Here is a 23355-nt window from a genome sequence, read left to right on the forward strand (position 1 = left end):
CACAACCAATAAAAACAAAATTGAGGTTTCTCTATGAACCAGAGTAAATGATCCTGAACATGGCACTCATGTAGATGTGTGCATGTGTATGTGTGTACATCAAAACAAGTCATACGTTGTGTTTAAGCATAACTTGAGGGGACATGAGTGTACGTGTGTGTTCAGGTTTTTAGATCCATATTGGCAGAGGTATGTGTTTTAATTTCAATAAAATGTGACCTTACTTTGTAGCATATTACGTCCACTGTAAATATCAACTCCTTCCATGAGCCTTTGAATGCATTGTACACAGCCAGACATGTATGCAATGAAATGGAACAGCCAAAGAACACATTTATAACAATTTAAAAACAGCAGTGTTGAGTCGATACAATACATCTCACTCTTTAAGCTCTGCCACAGTTTAGACCCCTACTCCTACCCATACCCCGTCTCACATAATCACACACACTCCTCTCGGTAAAACTATTTAATCCTCTCTTTCTCCTTTCACCCCCAGGGGTCAACCACTGTGTGTGTGAGTGTAGGTAGGTAGAGTGTGTACGAGCGTCCCTCTAGAACTCGTCGTCGGAGCTGAGCAGCAGGGTCTTCTCGGTGTCTCCGCACGTGCTGAGGGTGCTATGGCTGCGGGAGAGCGCCGGGCGAAACAACCATCCTGGTCCACGTAACTCTGTCATTGTGGCATTTCGTTCTTCTGTTGTGGACTATTGTTTTTTTCTTCTGAAAAGTCCTGCTTCTTTCAACTGTGTTTTAGCGTGCGCATAGGCTACTTATTTTAATGTTGTGAAACGTTAACAGCATATCTAAGATTATTTCATAGGAATGTCCCTGATTAAAATAAAGAGTAGTGCAAGTCATGACTTTGAATTGTTAACACAAATGTTTCTTCTTTTCTTCCAACCAAAACGATCAACTTCATGGTAATAACAGTTACGTGGACCAGGATGGTTGTTTCGCTATCGATTTTGACGTTTAACATGCAATTTATACTTTTGCATAAGTAGCCTACTACTTGCTACATGCTTCGATAGCCAAACAAATGTCTTGGTGCACGTAACTCTGTCAGGCTATTGCATTTTGTGCTTCTGTCGATCAATTTCTTGTTAGTTACTGCATCCATTCAGCAACGAAGTGTAGTACTACCAACCCTTTCCCTTTTGAGTTAATGTAATGTGTTTTTGAGTTAATGTAATGTCGTTTCCCATTTGGGGGAGCGTGTCCTTATATTGGGGGGAGGTGAGCAAGTCATCCTAATTGGGGGGAGTTGACTCGTATTTGGGGGGGAGTGTTTTCTTTTGGGGGATGCACTCATGTTAGTGGGTGTGATTTGCACGTCAGGGCCACCGTAGGATGGCGTCCTGGACCATGTCTCCCCCCCAGGTGAGGGAAGGAGGGAGAGGTGTGAGTAGAGCCTGTGGAGAGGATGAAAGATGGATAAGAGAGAGAGATATCAGGAGGAGCAGAGTGGAGTGAACACAATGAACAGAATGTGCAGGACTGCCACATACAGCACACTGCCAGTGAACCCCATCAACATGAAACAGACACTGATGCAACACAAATGTAACGTTCTAACACTGTAGAAGACGACACACATGCATAATGAATGAGAGTTACAACACTGTATGACTGGCATCACAGACACAGAATGTCACAAGCTGTGGCCGGGCCAGACCTGACACAGCTAGGGATAGACCTACCGTACTGTCCATAGGGTTAGGATAGGAAGCGGCCCTTTTAGTGCAGCGGAGAGAGGAGGGAGGGAGGGAGGGAAGGGATGAGACAAAGGGATGAGGTAGGTGGGAGGTTGAAATGTCTGCCTCACCGTTGGAGTCCAGCCTCTTGTCCATGTAGACCTTGTAAGTGAAGGCGTACCGAAGGGCCACGGCTGCGAAGAACATCTCGATGCAGATGATGAAGTTCTGGTAGCCGGCGGCAACCGTGCCCTCGCCCACCGACACCTCGGCAGAGTTGATCTGAGGGATGGCACCACACTTCTCCAGGATGGCCAGGAGCATGCCTGGGGAGGGAGGATGTAAGGGGGAGGGAGAGCAGGGGAAGAGGGACAGAGGAAAGGGAGAGTGGGGGAGGGGAGGGAAGCGAGCAAAAGTAGAGGGAGATGTAAGGATTCACATTTTGACTCTTAAACAATGAGTATAAAAAGAATTGTTGGGAAAAGTCAGCATTTGGCTCATACCCTGATACCCATGATTCTGAACGTGTGTTAATCTGCCTGGTTTGCGTGTGTACATATTGTCTGTATTGCACGTGGGCAGTGATAAAAAGAGAAATAAGGAGAGAGAGAGTTGCTCACCCTGCCAGAAGGAGAGGAAGATGACCGACTTGACCATGAAGAACTTGAGCATGGGGCTGTAGGGGACGAGCAGGTCACGGGTGGCGAAGTAGAAGAGGAAGAGAGCGTAGAGGGACAGGCTGACCGAGACGTTGTAGATGATGGTCACGTACAGGTAACCACCTGCCACACTGGAGGGGGGGGGGGTACATTAGCATCAGGTACAGGTTCTGTAAAAAATCATGTCTCATTACGCATTCAATTATACTGGGGGGGGGACATTAGCATCACGTACAGGTAACCCCTAGTCACACTGGGGGGGGCATTAGCATCACGTACAGGTAACCCCTCGTCACACTGGGGGGGGCATTAGCATCACGTACAGGTAACCCCTCGTCACACTGGGGGGGGCATTAGCATCACGTACAGGTAACCCCTCGTCACACTGGGGGGGGCATTAGCATCACGTACAGTTAACCCCTCGTCACACTGGGGGGGGCATTAGCATCACGTACAGGTAACCCCTCGTCACACTGGGGGGGGCATTAGCATCACGTACAGGTAACCCCTCGTCACACTGGGGGGGGGGGGGGGGGGGGGGGGGACATTAGCACAAGTACAGGTTCTGTAAAAAATCATGTGTCATTCCCCATGAAATAATTTGATTCAGCCAGTGTGCCTAATTAGTCTGCTAATTCTGTAGCAGATAATATCCAATAATTATAGAGGAACTGATTTACAGTGGTGACATATAATTATATATTTCTGTATACACACACACACAGTAAGGTCCAAAAGTCTGAAACCACTAGTCAAGATACATCCATTTAGCATTTGTTTCTAAATGTAATAGATATGTTTTCGTTACAAAGGATAATATCATCTTAACAATTCCCCCCCGTTGCTTTAATGACAGTGTGCACTCGAGCTGGCATGGCCTCTACAAGTGTGTGCAAAAACCTGATGATCCCAGTGTGATATGACACGTTCCAAAGAGCTTCTGGTGATGTCACGGAATGCTTGGCTTTCTCAGTCTCTAATTGCCCCATTAAATGTTCAATGTGGCCTCAGACTTTTGGACCGTACTGTAAAATAAATAAACCCATAACTGAGTACATAGCACATAATCTGAGGTGGACCACTAGAGGGAGGGGCACAGCTCCACTCACTTGAAGTCTGTATCAGAATTCATTTGAAAACAAGTGTATTGTATGTACTACAATGAGATTCACTCTCTGTGTATGATGTTGATCTGAATATACTTCCACCTGGTGTTTTGTGTTGATCTTCATGGATCTGATGGTCCTCCTCACCTCCTGTGTTTCAGGTACTGGACAGCTGAGCTTGGAGGCACATTGTGGATGTGAAGCATCTATCCTTCCTCTCTAACGTTGTTTTGTCTATAGGAATGGTTTGCTGGACCTCATGTTAGTTTCCTCAAGGATCACACTGACTCTTGCTTAGAGTTTTGCTGCTCTTGTTGGTTAGTGGTAACTGATTTAAATTGTTGAAATATTTTTTTACTGTTGCTTGCTTTTCTACAGGTGCACTTGCACTTATAGCGATTCATGTTGTTTAATTGTAACTTGTTTAACTACATGCTCTTGTGGTTCTTCCCTTTGGCACTTATTTTGGTTGTTCACAATATGTGCTTCATGTTTTGGCTACCTGCAATGTTTTTGGGGCTATCTTGTTGTTATTATCAGTGAACTTGTAAAGCTCTCTCTTGGAAGTCGCTTTGGATAAAAGCATCTGCTAAATGAATAAATGTAAATGTAAATATAGGTTTCAGTAATTCTGGAATATCTGACATGTTGCTCAATATTTAGCCTCTTGTCCCTATTTGCAGTATCACCAGACTTTATTTAAAATTTGCAAATGTACGTTTTGAGTTATTATGAAATATTGTGTGTTGACTGACAGGAAACCAAAAAAACATTGTTACTACATCTATGAAACAAGAGTGTCATACCACTATTCTTTGTGAAAATCTGTGTACTAGTAGAAGCTGACATTTTCAGCGACCAGTTAAAATGAAATATTTTATATAACTTTAACTTTTTCTCTGTCATTCAAGAATCCATAGGACTAGCTTTTTTGTTACATATTTTCTGAAGTCCTATGGAGTTACAGTATCTATGTCAGTACCACTTCTCACACATTGTTGACTGTATCACTGAGTCTAGATAGTAAATGCTACTGAACTGGGTTGGGTCAGTAGCAAACATTTAGCATATTTCTACTTTTAACTGCTTTTCTGAAGCAACTCTAAAGTCAACTATTTAGAAAAATAAATATATTTGATTCAAGCAGATTCAGTCGGTTTAATGATACAGTCTGTGCAAATAACAAGCTTTTCATATTTCACTGTGACAGTTTGTCCAGATATTACTCAAATCAAAGGTAATAAAGATTTGTTTACGTGGCTGTACTACGGTACAAACAGATACTTTAAGATAAAGTAACTCTTAAAAGTCTCAAGGCATCTAAATATGTGCACTATGCATATTAGTAGAAAAACTGTCCACAATTTGTTTATACATAATATCAATGGAAAACTGATTAAAAATTCCACACTTTATAATACGATTTTGTTTGTTTAATTCAATTGAAACTATTAGATGGGAAAACAACATTGGCATCATCTTACAGAAACACAAGTGGTAAACACTCGTTAAACACATGTTGATTAATGTGTGACAGCTGACTGCTTTAATCACTCCACTCCAATAATCACTCACTCTAATAAAGGAAACATGGTTGGGGGTTTAACATACATACAAGTACTGCATACAATCCCCAAGGAAAAAAGAACATAACACATAATGTCTTACTTTGTTACGTATGGTGGCAACATACATCATTTTAAAATAAACATCACTGAGCACAGTAAGGCACGAATACAGCTATGCCTTTGTTTACATGGAGTAACATGTATTTTTGACTATATTTTTGATATTGATGTTTCTTTCATACCCCTTCGTAGCCAAATAACATTTCTTTGTAAATGTACACAGACACTAAACCAACATTTCAGCTAATATGCAGATCCAGAGAGAAGAACTAATTAGAAGCAAGAGAACAATGGTCTTACTTCCCTATGGGGGGGCTTAATTCCCCTCTGTACAGTAAGTTGCTTTGGATCCTTCTTCATGATATCATCATCATAACTGTCATATTCTCCATAATTAAGTCTCAACAATAAAAAAAAAATGTTTTTAGATAAACAAACACTAAACAAATAATAAACAGTTTGTTGTTTTGGCCAATCAACAAAAACACTTTGCAGCAGAACCATGCAATTATGAAATATTACACATTGACGCATCTTTTTCAACTGACTTTTTCAAGTCTTCTGCCTGTTTTTGATGTTTCTCCCGTAAAGCATCCAATTCCGTCTTCAGCTTTGCCTTTTTATCTTCAGAAAGTTTTTCCTGGGGCTGATAAGGAGTTTCATTTTCAGCTATTTTTTGTCTCAGTGTATTCTCATTATAGCTAGAGAGATTTTTCAGGGCCTGATACTCATCATGATGCTTCTTAATAAGTTTTTTTGTCTCTGTGTTTCGTTTCACCCTGAGGGCTTTGAAGTCCTTGGTGTATTTATCTTTAAACTCATTCAATTCTTCAGCTTGTTTTCTGGCCTCATCTTCATATGTTTTCTTCATCTTTTCTCTTTTTCTCTTATGGTCTTCCTCAATTTCTCTGCGCGCTCTCTCCTCCTGTTCTCTCCTGAGTCGATCCTCTTTCTCTCTCTTTATGTTCTCTTCTTCACGTTCTCTCTCAAACTCCTCCTGGATTTTTCTCAGTCTGTTTTGCTCCTCCTCTCTTCTCTGTTCATCTTCTTTCTGTCTTTTTTCCCACTCTTCTTTTCTTTCTTTCTCCCAACTTTCACGTTGACCTTCCAGCTCCTTTTTCTTTTCTCCATATAATCTCTCTATTTTCTCTCTTTCTTTCTGTTCTGCCTCCCTTCTCACTTTTTCTTTTAAAATCCTTTTAGATTCTTCTTCTTCCATTTCTTTCAATTTCATTTCCCACGCTTGCTTCTCCAGTTTCATTCTTCTCTCATATTCCTCTTCTCTCCTTTTTCTTTCCTTCTCCTGCTCTTCTTCCCATAGTTTCATATTCTCCAACACCTCCTGCTGTATCTCCATTTTACTTTCTTCAGTTTCTTTTATTTTTCTTTCCCATTCTAGTTTTTCTCTCTCATCTGCTTCTCTCCTCTTTTGCTCCTCATTTTGATATTCCTCACATTTCTTTTCAAATTCTTTTTGTTTATTACTGTGTCTCTCCTGTTGCTCTTCATGCTTCTCTTTTTCTTCCAGATCTCTTTGTTTTTGTTTATTTTCAAACTCTTCTGTTTGTGTTCTTATTGTTTCCTGCATAGTTTCAAATTTTTGCTCCCAGTCCAGACGTTGCTTTTCTTCCTGCTTTCTCTTCCTTTCATCCTCTACTATTCTTTTGGCCTTTTCAGTTTCTTTTTCTTTTTTCACGTTCTCTATGATTTTTTCCTTTTCTTTTAATTGTTTTCCTCTCAGCTTTCTCTCCTTCTCCACTTCCAACCTCTGTTCATCCAGTCTTCTCTGCATCTTTTCCATCTCTGTCTCATGATTCTTCTGCAGAGTCTCCTTCTCTCTCTGCATCTCTTCTTCTTTCTCTTTCAGAATCTTGTCAAATTCTCGTTTAATAGCTCCCTCAGCTTCCTGGAACATTTCATTGGTGTAACATCCTCCTCCATTGTTGTTCACCATCTCATCAATCTTCTTGATCAGTTCACTGACCTGAGAGCGGTTGTCTGAATCGTTGTTATTGAAGACATGACATCTCCCTCCACAGTCTCTAATTAGTTTTTGGACCATGTCTTCACAGTCTTCTGAAACATAGTTGTCAAGTGTATTGTTTTTTAGGTCATCTCCTCTAGTAAAAAGCACAATGATGTAAATCCCGGAATTGTTCCCAAAGCCTCTCTTGATCAGTTGTAATGTGTCTTTCTCTTCCTGTGTGAATCGGCCGATGGACAGGATGAGTAAGAACACATGAGGCCCTGGAGCCAAAAGACTGATGCATTTAACAATCTCCTGCTCAACATCATCATTACTGAGAGCTGTGTCGAACAACCCTGGGGTGTCGACTACTGCAACAGACCGACCATCCACCACTCCCTCTTCTTTCTGGCAACACTTGGTCACAGATTTTCCACTTGGTTTGGATTTAAACACTTCCCTGCCTATGATTGTGTTGCCGGTGGCACTCTTTCCACTTCCAGTCTTTCCTATCAGCACGATCCTCAGGCAATCTGTGCTCTGATGTTCCCCATCTCCTGCAAGACAATAGAACTGTATATTACCTTTTCAGATCAGTGATTAACAATGGACAGTCAGCTCAAAGAGTAAGACATAAAGTTGTTGTCCAAAGTTTACATGTTTACACTTGTAAAGAACATGTGGGGGTCAGATGTCTGAGCGGTTAGGGAGTCGGGCTATTAATCAAAAGGTTGTTGGTTCGATTCCCCGGCCGTGCAATATGACGTTGTGTCCTTGGGCAAGGCACTTCATCCTACTTGCCTCGGGGGAATGTCCCTGTACTTATGTAACGGGGCGACAATGTTTGGGTGTTTTGTGATTGTGACATGTAAATATTGGCTGTTGGTAGTGGGCGGGGTTGAACAATGGTAAGTGATTATTTTAGAATGGTGTATGGTTTGTAGCGTTTCCCAACAGGTGTGCCAAATGGTCTCTAATGAGACCGACGCGATTGGTGACGGGAGGAATTAAATGCGGAGGACGGCATTCAACGGGGAAGCTGGTTATTGGCAGGCGCCCAGAAAGGACTCAACGACGAACCTCCACGGAGTGGAACAGCAACCGTTACGATCGAGCTGAAGGATCATACAACGCACACAACGAAACAACGTCAAGAAACGCTGGAGGACACTGGTATCGTGCGCCCCACCAAAAGACGTACAATGCTCTCTATTTCGGCAGCAAAGGGAAGGGAAATACACTTGCCTGTACCACATTGCCGTGTGACAGCCTAGTGGTTTAACCTCACTGCCAGTGCGGGTCCTGATCTATCTTGTTCTTCTTCCGCAGTCCCGTGGGAAACATACGCCACCGCTGTGAAAGGACAGTTTTGGTGGAACTGCGGTGCGCTTGCGGCTGCGTTACACTGGAGCCCTGAAGTCATCAGCTGGGTCGTGAGTGGTGTCTGGACTGGTGGGATCGCTGGACAAATCCTCTCATGAGTGGTCTATTTTTTACTTACTTTTATATCAATCTGGATCTTCTGCTACTTCTGTGAGGGACTGGGGGTTATGAGCCGGTCGCCGTTTTGCGGCATACGTTTATGGTGTGTTATAATGTTTGCAGTGTTGTGGGTTTGCAGTGAAATTGCTGTGGGATTGGCAGTGAAATTGCTGTGGGTTTTGCTGTGAATTTGATGTAAATTGCTGTGGATTTGCTGACATTAGCTTTTGGCACCAGGTGTAGAGCTGCGATTTGCTCATGACTTAAGTCTTCTGTTTTTAGAACTGTGTATTAATAAAGGGATATTTATTATAAATTATTTCACTGTGTTGGTTGTGTGCCTCAAGGATCCGAGTTAAAAATCCTTTCCGTTACAAATTGGCGTAGTCAGCAGGATCCTTGACGCACACAGCATCATGAGTGAAAATGAGGAACAACTGGCAACCCAGCCTCAAAGAGCGAATGCTTTTATGCCATGGTTTATGGGTGTACCGTGGGTCCCGAAGTTTAGTGGAGATGGGGAGTCAGACAGGTTTAGTGAATGGAAATTTCAAATGGAAGCCTTGATTAGGGCCCAGGGGCTGAATACAGAGCAACGGGTTGACTTTATTCTGAGTGCATTAGAAGGAAATGCTAAAAGAGAAGTGGCACTATTGGAACCGGATAAACGCAACACTGATGTCGCAATTCTGAAAGAACTAGCACTGTTGTATGGAAACCAGCAGCCAGTGGCTAAACTGCGGCTCAAATTTTTCAATGTCAGACAGGAACCAGGGGAGGATGTACGGGCCTTCACCCTCCGCTTACGTGAACTGCACCATCAATGGCGAGCAAGAGAACCCCTTGCAGATGGGACCGATGATGAACTCCTTCGCACGCAATTTTCCATGGGCCTGAGGCCTGGTCCAATTGGCCAAGAGATACAGAGACAACTCCGCAGGACCCCCACACTCTCCTTCGCAGAGGCCTTTGATGAAGCTAAGGCACTGGAACGGGAGCAAGGTCATGCCGAAGGCGCCCAAGTCTGCCCAACCTTTGCTAAAACGACAAGGACACCTACGCCTGAGCCCCCAGGTAATACAGATTGGCAACGGATAAAAGAGACTTTACGGGCCGAGTTGCGTGAAGAGTTAAAAGAGCAGGTGACTCTGCTAGGAAGGTCTATCGTGGATGAACTGCAGGGGCGCTTGAACATCAGCCCATCAGCACCCTCCCCTTTAATTCCAGCTCATTCCAACTCGACTGGGCGATCACAAACCAGCGGCACGGCCACTCAACCTTCCTGGCCTCCCCAGTCAAATGCCCCTCAACGTCAACGACGGGGGTCAGCTTCCCCCGGGCAGCCACCTTACCAGTGGGATGCTCAAGGTAGAGCTATCTGCAGAGACTGCGGGGAAACTGGCCACATCCAGCGCTTCTGCCCCCGGCGACATCCAAACCAGACGGATTTTCGGTTCTCCCGGTCACAACAGGGCGAGTGAACCGGGAGGGGCCCCCCACGGCACCCCCACAAAAGCCCTCGATAGTTGGCAGATGCCCTGAGATTGAGGTGTTCGTGCAACAACAACGAGTACCATGTATACTCGATACTGGCTCACAAGTAACCCTCTTTAGTGAAGCACTATTCCAGCGCCACTTTGGTGAAGACAGTATGCTTGACCCTAGTAGTATATCGTGGCTGGCCTTGAAAGCAGCAAATGGGCTGAACATTCCTTATGTGGGGTATGCGGTTTTAGATTTTCAGATAGGGGGTATAGACGTGAAAGGGAAAGGGGTACTGGTTGTCCGAGATGATTGCATCAACACGGAATATGGACTCTTGGGCATGAACGTCATAGCGGACTGCTGGACAGGTATTTTTAAGAGTGGGCATCCTGGGGTGGCTGCATTTAAATCTGTGTTCCCTCCTGCTGCAGAAAAAGCCTGGGATGCTGCCTTTGTCGCCTGCCAAAGGACTAAAGCCTCTGTGACCTGCATGGAGCTACAAGGTGTGGCTAGGCTTCCACGGCAGCCCCAAGTGGTGATTCCACCATTGACCGAGATGATCATTTGGGCTCAGGTACCACAGGCTGTTGGCCAGCCTGACTGCCCCGTATTGATTGAAAACCTAGAGAACTGTGGCCAAAAATGGAGAGTAGCTAGAGCCGTGAGTTGGACCCGAGGGGGAAGGGTTCCCCTGCGCCTGTGTAACCCTAACCCGTTTTCCCTTGAACTTCCCCAGAGGTGCCCCCTGGCTTTGGTGGTACAGATTGACGAACAGGACATCCAAGGACAGTCAAGATTGGTGTTGCGCAACACTGGACCCCAAGTCATCGAAGTCGACATACGGCATGCAGAGGAAAGCCCAGTCAATGACCACCCAGCCATGTCCCTGGGCGGCGAGGGACTGAACGGCGATCAACAGGCCCAATTGCAAGCCCTGCTGCGCAAGTGGTCCCATGTCTTTGCAGCTAACGACGAGGATTTTGGCAGAACTGCCATTGTCACCCATCGGATTCCCACTGGCACAGCACCGCCAAGTCGAGAGCGCTACCGCCCAATCCCTCCAAAACTCTATACAGAACTGAGAGTCTTGTTGCAAGGGATGCTGGACAGTGGAGTGGTTAAAGAAAGCGCCAGCCCGTGGGCTGCTCCGGTGGTCCTTGTTAAAAAAAAAGACGGCTCCTTAAGGTTCTGTGTGGATTACCGTAAACTCAACGCGGTAATCCACAAGGACTCCTTTCCGCTGCCCAGGATTGAAGAATCCCTCACCAGCTTGGGGAAGTCGGAATGGTATTCCACACTTGACCTCGCCAGTGGTTATTGGCAGGTGGAAGTCGCTCCAGACGACCAGGAGAAAACTGCTTTCGCCACGCCCTTCGGACTCTACCAATTCGAGCGTATGCCTTTCGGCCTCTGTAATGCTCCTGCCACCTTTCAGAGGTTAATGCAACGCTGCTTAGGAGCCCAAGTGTATGATTACCTTCTCATCTACCTTGATGATGTCATAGTGTACTCCACAACTTTCCATGCCCATTTGAAGCATCTTGAGCAGGTCTTCGCCCGCCTCCAAGAGCATGGCCTCAAGTTGCAACCTCGCAAGTGTCGCCTCTTTCGACGTAGCGTTACATACCTCGGACACGTCATCAGCAAGCAGGGCGTTGCTACTGACCCTGACAAAACTGCGGTAATCCAGGACTGGGCCATACCATCAACTGTCAAGCAGGTACGCTCATTCCTTGGCTTTGCCGGCTACTACCGCCGGTTTATTCCAGCCTTCGCCAAAGTAGCAGCTCCACTACATCAACTTCTACAAGGTCAGGCCAACCGACCATCTGCCCGCATCCAATGGACAACGGATTGTCAGGCCGCATTCGACCATCTGAAGCAAGCCCTACTCACTGCTCCCATCCTTGCCTACGCCGATTTTCAACTGCCCTTCCGACTATACACGGATGCTAGTCTGAGCGGGCTGGGTGCAGTTCTCGCTCAAGTTCAAGATGGAAGGGAAAGGGTCATTGCCTATGCCAGTCGTAGCCTCCATGCTGGTGAGCGCAACGACACAAACTACAGTTCCTTTAAGCTAGAACTGCTAGCATTGAAATGGGCCATTACAGAAAAATTTAAAGACTACTTGTGGGGGGCACAATTCACCGTCTTCACCGATAACAACCCGCTGGTCCATCTTGATACGGCGAACCTTGGCGCAACCGAACAGAGGTGGGTGGCCCAACTTGCAAACTTCTCCTACGACATCCGCTATAGACCGGGGACAGCAAACCGCAACGCTGACGTTTTATCCCGGCTTCCAGGGGAAGCTACCAACCTGTTGGTGCATGTTGCAGGGTGCACCACTTCCCGAGAACAGCCCGTCGAGCCCAAGGGTTGGGGTGAACAACAGAAAGAAGACGCAGACCTCCGACTTCTGCATTCTTGGAAAGTGAATAACAGGCCTCCATCAAACCGCTCTTCACTGTCCCCTCGGCTTCGCTGCCTCCTCAGAGAGTGGAACCGAATAGAGCTGCGAAATGACGTATTGGTGAGGTGTGTCGCGGAACCAGACACCGGCGAACCAGTGGAGCAAGTCCTCGTCCCAGAACAACATGCCCGTCGGCTCTGGGAGGACTACCACAAGGCCGGGGGCCATGCAAGTGGCGACAAGATGGTGTCTCTCTTGAGGAGAAGATTCTACTGGGTAGGAATGAGCACAAGTGCACGGACATGGGCAGCGGAATGTACTACTTGCATAGTGGGAAAGTTGGGTGCGCCACCAAAAGCCCCCTTATGTCCTACCCCCTCATTACGTTGTCTTTGGGCGCCATGCCAGACTACCCGTAGACATGCTCCATGATGTTGCACCCCCCCAGCGTAGAGAGGACCTGGAGGGATGGGTCCGAAGCCATCACCAAACACTCCTCCAGGCTTATGCCACTGTCAAGGGAAATGTAGAACGACGAACCCAATGGAACCAAGACCGCTACAATCGCAATGCACGGATTATGCCACTGTTGCCTGGGGAGCGAGTGCTCATAAAGAACTTTCGACGTCGGGCCCAAGGGAAGCTAGCACCTCAGTGGCTACCTATACCCTTTATCGTAGTCACCCAACCCTACCAAGATAGCCCAGTCTTCACGATACGCCCCGAAGGGAAGGAAGGACCCCTTCGGACAATTCATCGCAACAACCTCCGCTCATGCCCAGGTGATGTACCCTCGACAAACGACAACAATCCACCAAATGAACAACTCGCGACTCCTTGGCCAAGTGGCCCCCTCGCTCTGTTCCCACCAGCTCAACCGCTGCAGCTCGAACCTTGGGCAGCAATGCCAGGGCCAGCCGAAAAACCACCCAGCTTTGAAACACAGACAATTCCTTCTCTTGCCTCAGTCAACCCGTCTCAGGAAGCCACTGGCCCAGAGTCACTACCAACTGTAACTGCATGTGATCAAATATTTCAACCTTGTGTGACACCAGCTCACAACCCAATTCCAACACACCAAAGGACTGAACCAACCACTGCTAGGCGGTACCCAAACCGCTCTACTCGTGGTATGCCTCCGGCACGATACGAACCGTGAGTCAGACTGGACACTGTTGGCCAGTGCAACATAGAACACTGAACATTGGCCATGGTAGTGGTCGAGGACGACCACCATTAAAGAGGGGGGAAGAATGTAACGGGGCGACAATGTTTGGGTGTTTTGTGATTGTGACATGTAAATATTGGCTGTTGGTAGTGGGCGGGGTTGAACAATGGTAAGTGATTATTTTAGAATGGTGTATGGTTTGTAGCGTTTCCCAACAGGTGTGCCAAATGGTCTCTAATGAGACCGACGTGATTGGTGACGGGAGGAATTAAATGCGGAGGACGGCATTCAACGGGGAAGCTGGTTATTGGCAGGCGCCCAGAAAGGACTCAACGACGAACCTCCACGGAGTGGAACAGCAACCGTTACGATCGAGCAGAAGGATCATACAACGCACACAACGAAACAACGTCAAGAAACGCTGGAGGACACTGGTATCGTGCGCCCCACCAAAAGACGTACAACGCTCTCTATTTCGGCAGCAAAGGGAAGGGAAATACACTTGCCTGTACCACATTGCCGTGTGACAGCCTAGTGGTTTAACCTCACTGCCAGTGCGGGTCCTGATCTATCTTGTTCTTCTTCCGCAGTTCCGTGGGAAACATACGCCACCGCTGTGAAAGGACAGTTTTGGTGGAACTGCGGTGCGCTTGCGGCTGCGTTACACTGGAGCCCTGAAGTCATCAGCTGGGTCGTGAGTGGTGTCTGGACTGGTGGGATCGCTGGACAAATCCTCTCATGAGTGGTCTATTTTTTACTTACTTTTATATCAATCTGGATCTTCTGCTACTTCTGTGAGGGACTGGGGGTTATGAGCCGGTCGCCGTTTTGCGGCATACGTTTATGGTGTGTTATAATGTTTGCAGTGTTGTGGGTTTGCAGTGAAATTGCTGTGGGATTGGCAGTGAAATTGCTGTGGGTTTTGCTGTGAATTTGATGTAAATTGCTGTGGATTTGCTGACATTAGCTTTTGGCACCAGGTGTAGAGCTGCGATTTGCTCATGACTTAAGTCTTCTGTTTTTAGAACTGTGTATTAATAAAGGGATATTTATTATAAATTATTTCACTGTGTTGGTTGTGTGCCTCAAGGATCCGAGTTAAAAATCCTTTCCGTTACACTTACTGTAAGTCGCTCTGGATAAGAGCGTCTGCTAAATGACTAAATGTAATGTATGTCATGGCAGTTTGAGTTTCCAATAGTTACTACAACACTTATTTGTCTGTGATAGAATCATTGGAGCACATACTTTGTCCCAAGAAATATTGTTCTTTTATGCATTTATTATGGATCTTCTGAAAATGGGTCTGCGTCAAAAATAGTCATAGTAATGATTGGGAACTCAAACTGCCATGACATGCATGTCCTTTAAAGTGTATGTAAACCTTTGACCACAACTGTACGGTATGTCAGTGAATTAATCATTCTTACAAAATACTTCTAAATAGTACTATTTATATAAATTTAATTTGAAAAGGATTTACTTTTATTTGTCTTTTTCCAAACTCTTCTAACAAATCTATTAGAAGCATTAATAGTACTTTGTAGTAAACTTACGTGCTAACTGGTTCTGTTCTTTTAACTTCTGTATCTCTTCATTTCTGTAATCCAACTCAGCCTGTAGTTTACTGAGCTTCTCAGTTAGTGTTTCCGCATACTTCTCTGTGGTGAAGGAGCTGAAGTTACATTCAGCCATCCCTCCCTCCACCTTCTCCAGAACTTTAGACAATGATTGGTTATTTCTAACATCCTTTATGTTTAATATCTCATATCTTCCCCCACAGCTCTGGAGCAGCTGCTGGATCTCTTCTGTTTTATACAGAAAATCAGTCACAGGTTTAGCTGTAGGGTCAGATTCAGATGTGAACAGAACCATGTGATTGATTCTTGATCCGTAGATGTCCTGCAGGGTCTGCAGCTCTCCCTTGTCTTCATCATTGAGTGGACCCACAGGCACCACCAGCAGGAAAGCATGGACTCCAGGAGGGTCACACAGACAGACACAGCGGAGAGTCTCACGCATCACTTCCTTCTGAGTGAGGGTTGATCCATACAGAGCAGGAATCTCCACCAGGGTCAGCCAGCGTCCACACACCTCTCCCTCTCTCTTCACACACACTGCTGAGGAGAGAGACTCTGGTTTGGTCTCTCTCTGACCCAGTATGGTGTTGGCTGTGGAAGTCTTCCCAGATCCTCTCCTCCCACACAGGACCAAGTTCATTCTAGGAATTGACCTGTTACCCTCTGCCACTGCCTCTAGTGTATTTTTCTTATATGGTAAGTATCTCCACTCATTTGTCTTCACTATTTCTTCTATCTCATTTGTTAACTGAGTGTGGTCCAAGCTTGTCATTTCATAATGCCGCTTCCCACATTCTCTAATGATGTCAGTGACACATCGATTGTTGTCCTCTCCATCATGTGTTGTGATCACAATTGAATGCATGAAAGCGTCTGAACCAAAGTTACTAAGGATCCATTTCAATCTCTCTTGGTCCTTCTCTGTGAAGTCACTTGGTTTCAACAGTAGCAAGAATACATGAGGACCCGGAGCAGACATGGACACACACCTCTCAATCTCCTCTATCAGAACATTTTCAGCCAGATCTTGAGAAAAAAGGTCTTGAGACTTTACAACTTTGACATTTGTTTTAGCGGAAAACATGGTTCTAGGCAAAATAGAACGACGCTTTGAATATGTTTTTCCGTATCTTCCCTGAATGAATTGATCAACCATTGTTTTCTTCTTCTCACTCCTCCCCAGCAGCAGAATCCTGAGAGCAGACACTGTAAGAGATGTTCAGACCTTAAATGAGAAAGTATACAACAATATAGTATAATATTGTAATCTAATATGGAACGTGACAAGAACCAAAACTAACAATATGACCTCCTTCAGATGCTCAATACATACAGTATGACCACCATAAACACTACAATCTATAAGTTGTCTTTTATTTGTCATACATCTTGTCATATAGTTGTCATATATTCTGTATTTTTTATGTAAAATGTATAATACTGTGATACAGTTGTTCTAATTACCATCTGTTTGCTGATTTGACGTTGTTCCCTTTTTGTCCAAAGTTGAAGAAACTCCTAGAAAAGGTTAATTCAGATAAAATAATCTCTTCCAGTATCTTAATATAGTATAAGAAAAGTATTTAAATAATGTGTTGGACACATATTCCTATAAAAAGTATTTGAGTATGTGATATGTCAAATTACTTATTGTATTCTAATTATAAAATGATACTATGATTCCTATATTTCTTGTTCCTGCACATGCTACATGTTATGTTTATTGTTGTCTGTAGGTTTAATATAGTGTTACCATGCACTGTCAGTCAGATACTACAAGTTAATGAGTGTATGTGAGTTAGTGTATTTTTAGATTGTTGAGATAATATGGACGTATAGCATGTGTACTCTTTTTCATCTTCTTGCAAAAACAAACTGCAATAAAACACACTTCATAAATGTTGTCAGAGGCTGGAACTCTTACCAGTTTTTATGAGTGCTGATATGGGCTTTGTTGCTCCTCTTTGTTCTCCACCATGATCTTCTGAAGTAACTTTTGACATTTTCTCTTTCCCTGAAGTGTCACTTTGAGCATCTTCAAATAACTGACATATGAGTGGTTTTCCTCCGTTGACTTCCACAATCTTGTCTATATTTGACAAAAGATCTGAGCGTCCATTGGGGTGCTTGATCTCCAAGTACCTCTTTTTGCATTCTCCAATCAGTTCTTCTACCTCAGGATTTATATCAACACAGGTTTTCATGTCTTGTCTTCTGTCTTGTCCAGCATTAACTTCCACCATTGAGTAGGCACAGGAATTTCCACTGAGAGAATCAAGAATGTTTCTGATTCTGTCCCTCTCCTCCTCAGTGAACTTTTCAGGTGTCACCAGCAGGAGGAGCACATGAGGTCCAGGTGTAGACAGAGTCACACACTGCTGCAGTTCCTCTGATAATTTTATATTAGAGATATCTGGGTGCAGCAGGTCTGGAGTGATGACCACAGTGAAGCGTCTTCCCTCCACCAATCCCCTGGCTCTCTCAGTCTGGTGTAGAACATAGTTGAGGTCAAATGCCTCTCTACCCAGGAGGAGGTTTCCCACAATGCTCTTCTCTCTGCCATTCCTCCCCAGAAGAACAATCCCCACTGTGGACCAAACATCACAATACATTTAGGTTAATTATGAGTGAATTATGAAGTGTGCAGCTCAGAGACACTGCCATGTGCAAGTGTCAAGTGAGGGGGGATACATGTGCTTCATTGTATCCTATTAGTATGTAGGCTACTGTACTCTAAATATATCAGTACAATATTGATGATTTAACAATTCACTTACTCTCAGGGGGGACGTCCTTGCTTTTACACCTCCGCCTCCTATTTTCTGAGACAGTAAATATCAAAAGAATAGACCAGTGTAAATAAAACAGGTGTTTATCCTTATATATGATCATATAGCCTAACTAAGCTTTGCATAAAAACTTTGGACGTATCCTATAAAATGTTATGGACGGCTTCTGTATCGGAGTAAGGTAATGGTTCTCAGTGTGTTTGACGGTCCAAGGTTTCTAAAGTATTTTACTTGCTCACATTTTTTATTTACAGAAATTTTGCAGATATCCATAATCTAATTCTAAAAGAATCACTTTAGGTAGTCTTTTGAGTTGTGTGTGGTTTTCTTGATCATCCAAATAAAAAGTATAATCCAAAATCCCAAATTTCTTTCAGACTTCACCCTACATTCTGAAGACACTGTATATAGGGCATGATGAAGTTAAATCTTAAAACAATGTTCCGTCTTGAATATAAGTTTAGGACATATGCAGAAAAAAACGAAGGCCTAATCAGAAAATGTATGTTGAACCATGAGAAACGTGACCCTCTGGAATCAATAAGTTATATGTGCTTGATTGGGAATGATTGTTATTATCAAAAAAGTAGTCTATAAATATGCCAGTTTACTCATATTTTTCTGATTTCAAATTGTATTGTTTAGATTACTCTCCGAGAGGTGTTGTAGACTCCGCCATTTTATGTCAGCAGGTAACAAGGAAGTGAAAGTGAAGGTATAAACTCATTCAGTTAACCCATTCCTGTGAAGGTAGAAGGTTAATACATGCAGTTTTAGTTGCAAGCATGCAGGAACGTATCTTAATGTGTGCATCCGTCCATGATCTTTTATCTCCCCGGTGTGGTTCTTTAGCAACACAGAATACAACAGAACGCACATCAGCACAGCACACATGAATAAAAAACAGCAAAAAAGGGAAGGGGACACAAGGCATTCTTTAGCATGTGTAATGTGCACACCATATATACCACATGTTTAACAAATGGAGTTGTATGTTTCATCTGGTAAGGTATACTTTACAGTTTTAACAAACGCTACCATGATTCTCTTTAGTATCTCTTCACATTTAGTCATTTAGCAGACGCTCTTATCCAGAGCGACTTACAGTAAGTACAGGCCCGATTCCCTAACCGCTCAGCCACCTGACTCTTCAAAAGTCCTAGAAAACATTGAGACAATATCTATTCTTTTAGTTTTGCAAACAATAGTCAGGCAATGTTTTACAGTAACAAATTTGTAACTAAAGCAGTTTCAATTATACACTCTCATTTAAAGTTAATCCCTGAGCCCTATTGTGGTGGAATTTTAGGACTTATAGGAATATCGTTACAATGTATGTGTTTTATAAGCAGTGATCTATAAGTTTCTTTGTTATAGACAGTGAATGTAGGATGCATGCTCTGTAGAATGGATGTAGCAGTTGGTCTTAAGGTATTTATGGTGTTGTTTTATGATGTCTAACTAAGAAGCCAGAGGCACAGAGGTTGGGGGATTCTTGAGTTCCCGTGGCCTAAAGGGAGTAGTTTAAGATAGATAAATTGATCAAGCTGCTCTGACCCTTCCTGTTTCATGGGTGGTGTTAATTAAATACTTGTTTGAAGGTGTCCACACAAAGTACAGTTGACCATTTTACTGGTCAACTCCTGTGGCTTTATTATCTACTGGTTTGGGGAGAGATGCCACATCAAAGAACTGTGGGACAATTGGTATGGAGATCTATTGTTTCAAACTGTCACTGAGTAGTGCTGGCCAATCACAGAGACCGCTATATTGATGGATTGACCATCAGAAGAACCATTTGTTCTAAATTTATATAAGGCAGGGTTTTAGGGTTGTTCTTCACCACTCTCTCGAACGACCTGTAGGTTACATCTACATGTCTTTCGCTATGACGGGTCCAGAGTACTCTGTTAATTCTTAATTTGTACAAACTAAATAAATTGTATTGAAACCGCCATCTTGACTATTCAGATCTACACAGTGCCACTTGAATTCTGCCATTACACCTATCCCCTCTTCCGAAGATGTGAGTGAATTCAACAGATGGATGATAGTTAATTCAGTTTAGAGGAGGAATGATTGACGGATGAGGGTATTTCAGTTGTCATTAACAGCTACTTTGTACATTCTGTCTAACTACATTAGAGCCTAATCAACTTTACAAATATTTTGAGAACTGATAGAGGAGTTTCCTCAACAGGATTCCGGATTTCAGTCTAACCAGTGGAGCTTTTTTACTTAAAAGCTCTTTTCTCATTTCTCATCTCATTTCCTTGCCTAGTATTAGGATACAAAACCTCATATAGGTCACACAGCTGGGTAGTCTTTAAAAGTCTGCTTGTAACAGCAGCAGGTTAGACACATCAGTGCTTCCAACAGGCACACACTCTCATGAACAATAAAACAGGGTTCTGTTTGGATGCATTCATCCATGATCTTTTATTTATTTATTTGTGGGAAACCACAATGACAAAACACATTAGTCACCCGAGTACCCATACCCATGAAGTATATAGGCTAGAGAGAACACAGGGGAGAAAGTACAAGGCCCTTCTCAGCTGGGATACCAGCACACCCTATCCTCATCACTTAACAAATCAAACTGCTCAATCTTTAAAACTATTTATACACAAAATGTGTTTTTTTCAAAGCTGGCGCTCAAATGTTTGCTTACTCAGTTTTCAAATACTCGCTATTCCATAAACCTTTTCAAATAGCACTTTCAAAAAGAGGTGTTGTAGATTTAAAGTTGTCATTATACACAAGCACCCTCTGCTGGTCATTCCACTTGTAATTCTAATTGGTCACCATGACTGTTTTATTGTTGGGATTAATTCAAGTGTGTAGAAGTGAGTGGATAGAACATAGTCTGTTACACAATTTGATCATAATATTGTAACATTTAGGGGAAAGACACCATTCTAATACTACAGTAGCACAGTTTAATTCCATGTTTAAACTATCGTTCTGGTGGGTGGCTACAATATCCCTGAAGCAGCACATTCTCTAGTTCAAGACATCCCCCCTTGAACATCCATTAATACTAGGGATTTAACGATACACTCAGCACACGATTCAAAATGAATCACCATACTGGGTTCACTATACGATATGTATCTAGATATGTTGAACCCCCCAAAAAGAGTGTCATGCCCATAACCATGAGGCATGAGGGGCGCTGCACAAATACATTTGATTTACATTACTCTCTAATTACATCACTTGCAACCAACTCAAAGCTTTATAGTTACAATTTTGTCATTAGCCACAAGCATGCAGCCTCTACACCTTCAGGTCAGTTAGAACGTCAACAGGAAATCTGCTATGTCTTCTTCCAGATAAACTGGATCAACCTCATTACAGTGTATGGAACCCTCCTCTATACACTTATGGAACCCTCCTCCATACACTTATGGAACCCTCCTCCATACACTGTAATTAAGGAATGTAAGGAATGATACTAGCAGAAAAATACTCTTTCCATGCCATCTTTATGCTTTTCTATTGTTTCAACAAAACAATCTTCAAGCATAGACTATTTCCATGCTCTGAAGCAATTAGAAATGTTAACACTGGATTTCTGTCAGCAGCCATCAGTATACTGAATTTGTGCCAGAATAAGTGAAACCATGGGTATGGTGCTATACATTGAATACCATGATAGAAACGTGTAACCAATACATATGTGCTTCAAAATTAAGTTTTGAGCAAGTTCTTCTTTTTAAAGAAAGCTCTTTCTGAAAAAAATTGTGCTTAGAATCTGAAATATACAATATATAGGTACTATTAGGGCTTTTGTTCATAAAAGCAATTTGGGGGAATAGTTTGTGCCACTGTGTCTATTGTTCTAACCTAGCTATGAATGGGTACATTTAAATATTTCAAAACATGGTTTTCTTTTTTAGGCTCTGAACACACTTCTAGTTGAAACACAAAAGCAATATCCAATAATCACCATGTTCAGTACTATCACACTTGTAACTTTAGTAACAATACATACTGTATACAGTATTAGTGACTATGTTAAGATTGTGGAAAAGTCATTGTCTATGTTTTGGATTCTGCTACAATGTAAATAATCTCACCTGGACTTTTGGCTCCTTTGGAAGTATCCATAGGATTTTCGTTTTGTCTGTGTTTCTGAAATAGTGCCTAATGACTAACTTGACATGACTTTTTGTAGAAAGTCTGTTTTAGATCCTACAGATCTTCCCTAAACCAGTAGAGCAGGTCCTATGGTGTCACACACTCAGGAATGTAACCTGCCAACCGCAGGGTTTGGTGCAGCCAGCAGCATACCTTTACTGAAAACTGAACACAACTCATACTATTTTGACTTGATGCGATGGTACAATTGTTTTGCACACACCAGTTTATTACTGCTTTTCTGGATCAAATTGTAGTAGCGAAAGATTCTGACTAGCCATAAATGCACAGTTGATTCAAGCAGATTCTGTTTTAAAAGGTAGCCAAATATTGTACATTATATTGTTGTAAAATAGGATTCAATCAATCTACTAGTGAAATGGATTTGGAACCAACGACCCTTCACTGTGAGATAAACTACATCTAACCCATGTGCACTGTCAGTGTCATGGTCCAGGTCAGACTGCAGGACAAGTTTGGAACTGATTTGATGCAGTAGTAGACTATCACATGAATACACCCTCTGCTGGTAGTCAACCCTATTATGTAATGACATAGCCTAGACAATGTAACACCTTTTCACTGAAGGCTGTTTATGGCAGCATTACACTGTAAGGTGAAGACATAAGAATTGACTGACTGTAGTGTAAGGCTGGGTGTCCCCCTGCCCCCACCCCTCATTATAATAGGATATAGATGTACAAACTCACCACAGGCAATTCTAGTTTTCAATGTACACTTACAAAATATTCACGCATCATGCACAGACAGGACACTTCCATGTTGCTGATAATGTGGGCTGCATCACATATGATCTTCACAGTGCAGAACAATAATTAGCTGCAGTTGCTGTATTGTGAAGTGTCTTTAATTTGGAAAGCTAATGCTACTATTTAGGTGCTACATTTACTGGTCCGGGCCTCTTGCTAGAGACAGGCAGGAGCCAGAGAGTAGAGAGTATTGGGCAACACACTGATGAGTTCTGTCAGGTATGACCTTTCAAGAATACTCATATGCTGACCACATGCTGTGCGCAGTGAGGACATATTCCATGGAAACTATATTTGAACTAGTGTACTCCATTGTATATAAGGCTTTCTGTAACTCATGGCCTCACTCATGTGACCACTTTTCCTGGACTGGTTTGATCCGAGCTCACTCTAATAAACCAAGTCAACCCTTTTAAAATGTCGTCCATCTTTCCGGCCATCGTGACGACATCATCCCAACATTTCCTAT

General features: G+C 43.3%; 2 protein-coding genes across 2 annotated transcripts; both read right to left on the reverse strand.

Moving 5' to 3' along the window:
• Positions 1 to 554: 554 nt before the first annotated feature.
• On the reverse strand, positions 555 to 3665 carry LOC136938534 (transmembrane protein 184B-like). Its single transcript, XM_067231704.1, has 4 exons — positions 3607 to 3665; positions 2315 to 2484; positions 1826 to 2020; positions 555 to 655 (listed from the first exon to the last, which is right to left on the reverse strand). The coding sequence occupies exons 1-4, from the start codon at positions 3663 to 3665 to the stop codon at positions 555 to 557; spliced, it is 525 nt and encodes a 174-aa protein (XP_067087805.1).
• Positions 3666 to 4607: 942 nt separating this feature from the next.
• Positions 4608 to 22149, reverse strand: LOC136938547 (GTPase IMAP family member 8-like). Its single transcript, XM_067231710.1, has 6 exons — positions 22056 to 22149; positions 18625 to 18712; positions 17959 to 18003; positions 17232 to 17768; positions 15158 to 16207; positions 4608 to 7610 (listed from the first exon to the last, which is right to left on the reverse strand). Exons 2-6 carry the CDS (start codon positions 18647 to 18649, stop codon positions 5596 to 5598), a joined length of 3672 nt encoding a protein of 1223 aa, XP_067087811.1. The 5' UTR covers positions 18650 to 18712; positions 22056 to 22149; the 3' UTR covers positions 4608 to 5595.
• Positions 22150 to 23355: the final 1206 nt, after the last annotated feature.

The sequence above is a fragment of the Osmerus mordax genome, chromosome 3 (genome assembly GCF_038355195.1).
Source record: "Osmerus mordax isolate fOsmMor3 chromosome 3, fOsmMor3.pri, whole genome shotgun sequence".
NCBI lineage: Eukaryota > Metazoa > Chordata > Actinopteri > Osmeriformes > Osmeridae > Osmerus > Osmerus mordax.